We start from the raw sequence: 10763 nt of genomic DNA on the forward strand, positions 1-10763 counted from the left end.
TAGCCTTTCATTCAAACTAGCAGATTCCACAAGGCATTGCTCTTTTAAACTGGAGAATGGCAGCCCCCCCCCCCCCGATGACTCGGTCTGATTGATGTGGCTGGTGTCCAGTGAATTGGCCCAAAAGGCCGGGATCTGTTGGGTAACAGGTGGCGATTGGATATTATCCTTCTTGAAAGTTTCTCAGAACCATGAGATTCCATTTTAGTTTCACTTTTGGTTCTGTAGTCTGGGTGGAGGATTTCAACTAATTCTCTCCCAAAAGATTCAACTAAATTCTCTCCCTATGGCCATTGTGAGGGCTGATTCTCTCGGCAGCAAGACTGGGTATCATTCTCTCGAGATTGGCTGAAGCAGGGATTGATGCAAGATAGAGTTTCTCAGGAAAGAAATAGGCCTGAAGGTGAACCTTGGAGTTGAAGGCCCAGTTTAATGAAAACTAAGGCGAGTCTCCAGAAGAAAGCCTGCTGCCTGTGAGTGCTGAATGAATGACTCAGTGATGGCAACCATTATCAGCTGTAAACCAAAGGCTTTGATCAAACCACGCGCTTGAGGAAAGCGTGCTTCAAACCACAACTTGGAGCAAGGACTCCTTTGACCTTCATCCTCATTATTTTTGGGATTCTGGGAATTTTTATAAGAATTATTGGTTAGTTCACTGTGTGACTCTGGGCTGAAATTGACCATGTGGAGTGGGACCTGGAACCCAGATCGTCTAGTTCCAAGGTGGAGACATCACTCTTTGTACCACAAGACCTCCAAGTAAGACTTGCATTTATAGAGCTGATATACTGCTGTTTGTGGGGCGCTTGCTGTACGCTAATTGACTTCAACGTTTCCTACATTATAAGAGTAACTATACTTCAGAAGTGCTTAATTGGCTGTAAAGTGACTTGGGATAATCTAAGATTATGAATGGTGTGACATAGATGCAAAGCTTTCTTTTCCTTTCTGCTCAATCTCTCTTTTTGGACAACTGTCCATCCCAGGAATTTTGGGCCCTCCCTGTGCTTTGACCCTTGGCCCACTCGACTTCTCAAACCAAACAGTACACGTGGTTGATTTAAAGTTGGATGAAGTGCCTAGATTCAGTCTCTCCTCAATCGGGAAGATGGCAAAGGATTGGATGTTTGGGAGCATTTTAACCATATTTTAAAATCTGTTTCTCTCCAAAATCCTGCTTGCTCAGTTATTGGACCTGGGCCTTCACAGATTGGCCTGGAATTGTCCAATTTCACTGGGTTGTGTCACCTCCCATGATGGTCGCCTCATTTTGGCCGTTCTCTGTAGCCTCTGAATCGCAAGCTTCCAAATTAAACTTCAATTGCAGGGCCTCAACCCAAATTTCGAGGCTGACACTCCAGTGTGTTACTGAGGGAGAAGTGCACTGTTGGAGATGACACCTTTGGAAAGAGACGTTGAAACATGGGTCCCATCTACCTGCTTGGGTGGGTGTACAAAGATCCCACGGCACTGTTTTGAAGGAGAACAAGTGAGTTATTGCCAGTGTCCAATTTAACCCTCAATCAACATGAGAAACAGATTATCTGGCTGTTATCTCTGCTATCTGTAGGAGTTTGTTGGCTGCAGTGTAGTTGCTACGATTCCACCATTACAGCAGTAACTCCACTTCAAGAAGTACTTCAGTTGCTGTAAGGTGCTTCGAGACATCTGGTGATTGTGAAAAGTGCTGTAGAAATATAGATTTCTTTGGTTATGTGGGGTATTTTCAACAGCAATGACAACCATAGCAATTTGGCATTTATTATAAATTAAATGGACATTTAATGTGTGATGTTCAAAAACTGCAAGAACAGCTTGAATTGCTGGAAAGATGCAACATCAACACAGTCCTGAAGACACAATTAACGCTGCTGTCTTGCATGTGCTTTCATTTATTATTGGGGTGACTGCATCAGTAGTTTGAAATAGTTTCTTCCAATCATAATACTTGTCATTGTTTAACCTGCATTCCATGAAGATATTCGAACTGCCTGTGAAACAGAAATAGTTTCTAAGGTGAGCTAATTTTGTTACAGGAACCAAAGGGTTATTAAAACACGTGTAGGTTTGCAACTTCTGCATTTTGGATGGGGAGGGAATAAAGTTTCTTTCCGGTATTTCAGCGGAGAATAAAAGAAGTGTGTCACACTGCGTCATCGGCACCACTTACTCCTCCATGACAGAAGAACAATATTGCCCAATGTTTTGATTTCATTGTCAGGGTTTATAGTATCCCACTGTTTGTCAATAAACATGACTCTTACTTGGCCGAGCAGAGGCACGTGCGAATGAGTGGAGGTAGGAAAAATAAAACTGCCAATCAGGTTCTGAATGACACGTGAGGAAAACCACATCGCCCACACACTCACTGCAAAGCAGAAGGTGTGAGAGCAGATGTATGAAAGGAAATCCAGTAACTGCACCCGCTTCTGTCTATTTAATCATTTGGATTGGTGTCCAATTAGACATCGTAATCAGAATTTAACCCTTTGAGTCCTGCACAGTTCCAAAAGTGCACCGTTTGCACCCAATATGAATTTAGCTGATTTTGGATTGTTTGGTGTCCGTTTTCTGCCACACGTTTTGTTATTCATTGCTCTGGCGTTGGTGTGGTTTTCTGTTGACATACTGCCGGTGGTAGATCTCAGCCTGTGACAGTGATGGTTCCAGCTGTAATCTCTATCATCTTTCCTGGTGTTAACTAACAGAGCAGTATGCAGCAGCTGGGAGATTGAAATTTAATTGAATGATTTTTAAATTTCAGTACTAGATTTCAAATGCTTGCGTATATTGCATCGACCTGTTGTGAAGCCCCAGAATCCTGGAGGTGCCGTCTCCCACACTGCCAGGGGAAAATAGGGATCCAAGTTTGAGTCCATGAGCTTCCAAAAGAGTTTTCCAGATCTGAGGATGTTTGACAGATATGCAGTGGGCATGGTGATGTCCACTTGCTATCTTTAGCATCTTGGTCTTGAATGCATTAAGATGTCTTGAGTTGCTTCACAGGAAAGTTCTAAAGCAAGATTTGACACCAAACCACCCGAGGCAACATTAGGACAGTTGGCCAAAAGCTCGGCCAAAAGAGGTAGGTTTTGAAGAGTGTCTTAAAGGAGGAGGGAGAGGTTTAGGGAGGATTCCCTGAATTTCATTGCCGAGGCAGCTGAAGAAACAGTCACCAGTGATGGAGCAATTAAAATCAGGGTTCCTAAAGAGGTCAGAATTGGAGAAGAGCATAGCTCCCAGCACTGGAGGAGAAGGAGGAGATAGGGAGGGGGTGAGGTGATGGAGGGAGGGATTTTCAAAGGAAAAACTGAACATTTTAAAAGGAAGTAAAGAATTAGAAGGGTGTAGATGATCACATTGTCACATGGTCACCTGGAGATCAATGTTCGCTGTGTGATGGAAAATAGCACAGGGTAATCTTCTGTCTTGGTGCTCGAGTTAGAAAGAATTTTAAAATAAGAACAAAATGAGTCTGAACTTTATCAGGAGCCAAAATGGTTTCAGTATTTGTCATGCTTCAGGTTCTTTTAAATGATGTATTTTACTGAGAAAATGTGCTGTGAGTGAAGCCCTTCTGAAGGGAAACTTGGGATGGGCAGTAAGTTCTGGCCTAACCAGTAAGGCCCATATCCCAGAAATGAATAAACCAAGAAAATTAAACTTAAACTATGCTATATTCTGGTATAACATATAGAAAGGTTAATGCAGTTACAAGAATGGACTCTTATCCTATCCCACATTTGGAGGATTGCATTGAGAAAGTGGGACAATCAGCTTTTATTTCCAAACTGGATTTACTTAAAGGTTACTGGTAGGTACCTTTATCCGAAAGGGCGAAGGAGATTTCAGCCTTTGTGACTCCAGATGGTATATACCAATTCAAAGTTATGCCGTTTGGCATGAAAAACGCACCAGCCACATTTCAACGGTTAACGAACAAAGTTGTTTTAGGATTACCCAATTGTGTGATATACATCGACGATCTGGTAATTTTCAGCCAGACATTGGGCAGCAGGGTAGCATGGTGGTTAGCATAAATGCTTCACAGCTCCAGGGTCGCAGGTTCGATTCCCGGCTGGGTCACTGTCTGTGCGGAGTCTGCACGTCCTCCCCGTGTGTGCGTGGGTTTCCTCCGGGTGCTCCGGTTTCCTCCCACAGTCCAAAGATGTGTGGGTTAGGTGGATTGGCCATGCTAAATTGCCCGTAGTGTCCTAATAGTAAGGTTAAGGGGGGGAGTTGTTGGGTGACGGGTATGGGGTGGATACTTGGGTTTGAGTGGGGTGATCATTGCTCGGCACAACATCGAGGGCCGAAGGGCCTGTTCTGTGCTGTACTGTTCTATGTTCTATGACATTTAAAACATCTGATAGAGTTATTCGATCGACTTCAGGAGGCGGGTTTGGTGATAAACCTAGCCAAAAGTGAATTTGGAAAAGCCCAAGTCACTTTCCTTGGCCATACAATCGGACAGGGTCGAATGGTCACACGGGATGTGAAACCAACAGTTATTGAGGAGTTTTCAATACCCTCAAGACAAAGGGAAATAATGTGATTTCTTGGCATGAGTGGATTTGATCGAACATTTGTGCAAATGTTTTGTAGCGTGGTTGCTCCACTGATGGACTTGCTGAAGAAATGTCAAAAATGTCAGTGGACAGCGGACTTTCAACAGGCGTTTGACTGCCTGAAAACTGTGATAACCAATGCTCCTGTGTTGGAGAATTACAAAGGGCTCTGTGATCAGATTGAACTAAAGTATCTGACTTTAAAGAGAAATGCCGAGGCGTAGGGAAATGGACGAATTGTGCAGAGACCTTCTTGTTCAAAGAGACTGTCAATCAGGAAGGATTTCAGTTGGAGGAATGGACTACATTATTGTACCTGTTTGCATGTTGTTTTTTTTGAAACAAAAAAGTATATTTACTGTGTGCATTTCTTAAAGGATAGTGAAAAGATGAAAAATGAAACCATCTTGAAGTTGATGACTTATTTTTTTCTTGGGGGGTGGTGTCATGTGAGAGTACCTTTCAGAAATGGGTGTTTATAAATGGGTGTGTATATAAGTATCTGTCATGAGAGTACCTTTAAGAAATGGGTGTTTACTACTGCAGTGATGTCAGAGTGGGTGGAGCTGGGCTGTCTGTCAGCTTTTTACTTTGGTTTTAGGCTGTTTGCTGCAGGGTGTGTTTTAGTTTCGTTCCCGTTTTGGAGCTGAAGCCGGACAGAGCAGGTGTACTGTTGATCTCCCTGCCTTGAAAAGACTATCTCTTGATCATTTGGTGAATTCGGAATTATAAATGTGTTCAGTGACTTTAACCTGATGTGCTTCTGTTGAAAGGTGTTTCTTTTGTAAGTCTTCTGGATGTTACAAGGACAGCGTAAGCATTACTTAGTGTTGTAGTCTTTGGGGGTTACATTTGAATTGATGGTTGCTAAGATGTTCACTATGTTTCAAAAAGGTTAACTTGAGTTCATAGAATAAACATTGTTTTGCTTTAAAAATTACTTTTCCATTTCTGCTGTACCACACCTGTAGAGTGGGCCGTGTGCTCCCCATACCACAATCTAGTAAAAGTTGTGGGTCAGGGGAACTTCATGATACACTTTGGGGTTCTCTAAACCCTGGCCCATAACATGCACCAATTGTCACCCACATGAATCCTGCCCAGAGGATTTACCCAGGATTGGCGAATCAGGCGCTCACTCCATTAATAGGATGCAAATGGGTCAACTGTATGTGAATGATTTGTTGTGTGATGGGCCCTCTCGTCAGTGCAGAGGAGATACTGAAGCTGTTCGCGAGGTTTAGCTCCTTCTTGGGGAATAAATTGAACTTGGGCAAAAGTGAATGACTTCCAGAGAGAGGAGCTGATCTGGGGAGGTTGCCCTTTCGCCTGGTCAGGTCCATCTTCTGTTATCTGGGAGTCTGGGTGGCCCACGATTGGGCCTTGCTTCAGAAACTGAATTTTGGGGATCTGGTGAACATAGAAAAACACAGCACAGAACAGGCCCTTCGGCCCACGATGTTGTGCCGAACTTTTGCCCTCGATTAAGAAGAAATTAATCTACACCCCATCATTCTACCGTAATCCATGTACCTATCCAATAGCCGCTTGAAGGTCCCTAACGTTTCCGACTCAACTACTTCCACAGGCAGTGCATTCCATGCCCCCACTACTCTCTGGGTAAAGAACCTACTTCTGACATCCCCTCTATATCTTCCACCATTCACCTTAAATTTATGTCCCCTTGTAATGGTTTGTTCCACCCGAGGAAAAAGTGAAGCCTGACGTGGGGACATGGGAAAACCTCCCGCTAACCTCGGTAGGTAGTGTTCAGTCGGTAAAAATGAATATCCTCCCAAGGTTTCTATTTTTGTTTCAGTGTCTTCCAATTTTTCTTCCTAAATCTTTGTTTGTGAAAGTCAGTAATATGGTATCTTCTTTCATTTGCGCAGGTAAGACCCCACAGATTCACAATGTGTTTTTTGCAAAGGGATAAGCATTTGGGGGGTCTGGCTTTGCCCAGTCTACTGATTTATAATTGTGCGCTGAACATTGAGAGGGTGTGAGAGTGGTACAGGGGGACGGAGTCTGTGGGGGGGCGGACGGAGTCTGTGGGGGGGCGGACGGAGTCTGTGGGGGGGCGGACAGAGTCTGTGGGGGGGCGGACGGAGTCTGTGGGGGGGCGGACAGAGTCTGTGGGGGGGCGGACAGAGTCTGTGGGGGGGCGGACGGAGTCTGTGTGGGGGCGGACGGAGTCTGTGGGGGGGCGGACAGAGTCTGTGGGGGGGCGGACAGAGTCTGTGGGGGGGCGGACAGAGTCTGTGGGGGGGCGGACAGAGTCTGTGGGGGGGCGGACAGAGTCTGTGGGGGGGCGGACAGAGTCTGTGGGGGGGGCGGACGGAGTCTGTGTGGGGGCGGACGGAGTCTGTGTGGGGGCGGACGGAGTCTGTGTGGGGGCGGACGGAGTCTGTGTGGGAGGGCGGATGGAGTCTGTGGGGGGGCGGACGGAGTCTGTGGGGGGGCGGACGGAGTCTGTGTGGGAGGGCGGATGGAGTCTGTGGGGGGGCGGACGGAGTCTGTGTGGGGGCGGACGGAGTCTGTGTGGGGGCGGATGGAGTCTGTGGGGGGGCGGACGGAGTCTGTGTGGGAGGGCGGATGGAGTCTGTGGGGGGGCGGACGGAGTCTGTGTGGGGGCGGACGGAGTCTGTGTGGGGGCGGATGGAGTCTGTGTGGGAGGGCGGATGGAGTCTGTGGGGGGGCGGACGGAGTCTGTGGGGGGGCGGACGGAGTCTGTGTGGGGGCGGACGGAGTCTGTGGGGGGGCGGATGGAGTCTGTGGGGGGGCGGACGGAGTCTGTGTGGGGGCGGACGGAGTCTGTGGGGGGGCGGACGGAGTCTGTGTGGGAGGGCGGACGGAGTCTGTGGGGGGGCGGACGGAGTCTGTGTGGGAGGGCGGATGGAGTCTGTGTGGGGGCGGACAGAGTCTGTGGGGGGGCGGACAGAGTCTGTGGGGGGGCGGACGGAGTCTGTGGGGGGGCGGACAGAGTCTGTGGGGGGGCGGACAGAGTCTGTGTGGGGGCGGACGGAGTCTGTGGGGGGGCGGACGGAGTCTGTGGGGGGGGCGGACGGAGTCTGTGGGGGGGCGGACGGAGTCTGTGTGGGGGCAGACGGAGTCTGTGGGGGGGGGGCGGAAGGTTTCAGGTTGCGGCTCCCCTTCCGACACTCCGGCTAAATGGACTTCCGGTGAGTGACCGGTGGCCATCCTGAGAATATGGAGGCAGTTTAAGCAGCATTTTAAGCTGGGTGGTATGACACTGTTGGTATGACACTGGGTGGTATGACACTGGGTGGTATGACACTGTTGGTATGACACTGGGTGGTATGACACTGGGTGGTATGACACTGTTGGTATGACACTGGGTGGTATGACACTGGGTGGTATGACACTGGGTGGTATGACACTGGGTGGTATGACACTGGGTGGTATGACACTGGGTGGTATGACACTGGGTGGTATGACACTGGGTGGTATGACACTGTTGGTATGACACTGGGTGGTATGACACTGTTGGTATGACACTGTTGGTATGACACTGGGTGGTATGACACTGGGTGGTATGACACTGGGTGGTATGACACTGGGTGGTATGACACTGTTGGTATGACACTGGGTGGTATGACACTGGGTGGTATGACACTGTTGGTATGACACTGGGTGGTATGACACTGTTGCCCCAATCTGTTGGAATCAGCGATTTGTACCGGTGACCATCAACCCGTTGTTTGGGACATGGAGGGAGGAGGGTTGGAGCGGTTTGGAGATTTGTTTATAGGTGGGAAGCTTGCTGATTTTGAGCAGTGGGTGTCCACGTACTGGCTTTTGAGAGCTAATCTGTTTGGTTATGATCAGGGACGTGCCTTTGTTTGCAAGGAGATTTCTTCCTTCCCCATGGCACCTTTGCTCTCCTTGATGGATAGAGCACTTTCAGTGGTTGATGCAGGGGAAGATGTCGGACATTTATAGTCTACTCATGTCAATGGAACCGGTTCCACTGGATGAGGTGAAGAGGAAGTGGGAGGAGAGGCTGGACCAGGTGTTTGAGGGGACTGTGGTGTGACTATTCAGAGTGAACCCCATCTCCTTGTGCGTTTGGTTCAGCCTGATTCAGTTTAAAGTGGTTCAATCTGACCAGAGCACGGCTAAGTGGGTTTTTCTCGGAAGTAGGTGCTAGGTGTAAGTGGCGCTCTCAGGGTCCAGCACACCATACTCACATCTTCTGATCCTGTTCTCAGCTTGTGAACTGTTGGGTCTCCTTCTTCAGCGTTATGTCGGGAATTATTGGGGTTGGATTGGAGCCTTGCTGTTTGGTGGCTATCATTGGGGTTTCAGATTTACCAGAGCTGCAGATACCCTCACCTTCACCTCGCTAATAGCCCGAAGGTGAGTTCTGTGTGGATGGAAGTCTTCGGGCCGCCCAGTGCCCTAGCGAGGTGAAGTGACCTGATGGAGTTCTTACATTTAAAAAAAGTCAAGTATGTCCTCAGAGGATTGGCGGAGGGCTCTACCTGAGGTGGCAGTCCCCTGTACCACCCTCACACCTTCTCAATATTCAGAGAGCTGGTCGCCATCAGATGTTTAGCGGGTTTTAGCTGTTCACTTTGGGGTTTGGTTTTGGGGGTGGGGGTAGGGGGGGTTGAGATATTGTAATTGCGGTGTGAATATGGCTGTGAAGGTGTTATATTAGAAAGGTGTTATTCTTTCAAAATCCTGCAATAAGATCATTGCATTGTAACCTTTCAACCACATGTTTTTATGACTATTCCTGATTAACAAGGGGATCAGGGGTTATGGGGAGAAGACAGGAGAATAGGGATGAGAAAGATATCAGACATGATTGAATGGCGGAGCAGACTCGATGGGCTGAATGACCTAACTCTGCTCCTGTTTTTAAAAAAAAGATTTAGAGGACCCAATTCTTTTTTCCAATTAAGGGGCAATTTAGCGCGGCCAATCCATCTACCCTGCACATCTTTGGGTTGTGGGGGTGAGATCCACGCAGACACGTGGAGAATGTGCAAACTCCACACGGACAGTGACCCAGGGCCAGAATCGAACCCGGGACCTCGGTGCCTTGAGCCAGCAGTGCTAACCACTGCACCACCGTGCTGCACTTATTACTTAAAGATCTAACTTATTTGTCTCTTTCCATATCTAATTTTTTTCTCCCTCTTTTTATCTGGACCTGATTTGATGTTAAATTCATCCAGTCTGACTAGTTAAGGATTTCCACTCTTGTTTGCCATTTTCACTTGGGTGCCTGATGATCTGTTGGCCTCTTGCTGTGCAGTTTTCAGCTACTTGTCTATTGCAAGATTTAAAAACCAGTAATGTCTGATCCTGTTCAATGCCCAGCAACTATAAAAGCCAGCTGCCTTCTACCAGCGAATCCAAACAATGACGTCCTTTAATAAATTGGGAGCCATCTCGATAAGAGAGAAAGTTAATAAAATAAACATTAGATGCTGAGAGGGTGTTTCCCCGTGTGGTAGAGTCGAGGACCAGGGGGCATAATCTCAGAGGGAGGGGTTTCCCATTTAAAATGAGAAGGAATTTCTTCTCTCAGAGGGCAGTGAATCTGTGGAATTCTTTACCGCAGAGAGCTGTAGTGGCTGGGTCGTTAAGTATGTTCAAGGCTGAAAGAGACAGATTCTTAATCAGTGAGGGAATCAAGGGTCATGGGGATAAGGTGGGAAAATGGAGTTGAGGGTTATCAGATCAAATCAGTCGTGATCTCACAGAATGGTAGAGCAGACTTGATGGGCTGAATGGCCTACTTCTAGTCTTATGTCTTCTGGTGTTATGGTCTAACTGTGGACTTTACTGACCCTTCAGGGTTGTTGTAACGTCCTGCCTAATGGGGTCGACGTCACGCTGTGCACTTCTTACTGAAGAAATATTTATGTCAAATTCCTTTGCGAATGTGACTGTTTATAAATTTAATTCTGTTAATGCAATTGTTGGATTGAGAGGAGAGGAAGTTTATGTGATGTGCTAACATAGTCGCTACGAACAATTTGTCAGCTTTATTTCGACCCATCAATGAAATTTCCATTGCCATTGTTAAACTTGAAAACATGTCTTTTTAATTTGCAGTATGGAAGGAGGTGAATTATTCAGCAGAATCCAGGACAGAGGAGATCAAGCATTCACAGAAAGAGGTAAATCTAAACTCTGTTCAATCTTTTTAACAGG

At 47.2% G+C, this 10763-nt stretch overlaps 1 protein-coding gene across 2 annotated transcripts in view; it reads left to right on the top strand.

The window, feature by feature from the left end:
• Positions 1-10763, top strand: part of LOC119978892 (MAP kinase-activated protein kinase 2) — a 285626-nt gene that overhangs the window by 240857 nt on the left and 34006 nt on the right. For both annotated transcript variants that reach the window (XM_038820809.1, XM_038820810.1), the window contains one exon: positions 10665-10729. In XM_038820809.1, the coding sequence (XP_038676737.1) occupies positions 10665-10729 (65 nt within the window). The remainder of the gene's footprint in view (positions 1-10664; positions 10730-10763) is intronic.

Source organism: Scyliorhinus canicula, chromosome 15, assembly GCF_902713615.1.
Source record: "Scyliorhinus canicula chromosome 15, sScyCan1.1, whole genome shotgun sequence".
Classification (NCBI taxonomy): domain Eukaryota; kingdom Metazoa; phylum Chordata; class Chondrichthyes; order Carcharhiniformes; family Scyliorhinidae; genus Scyliorhinus; species Scyliorhinus canicula.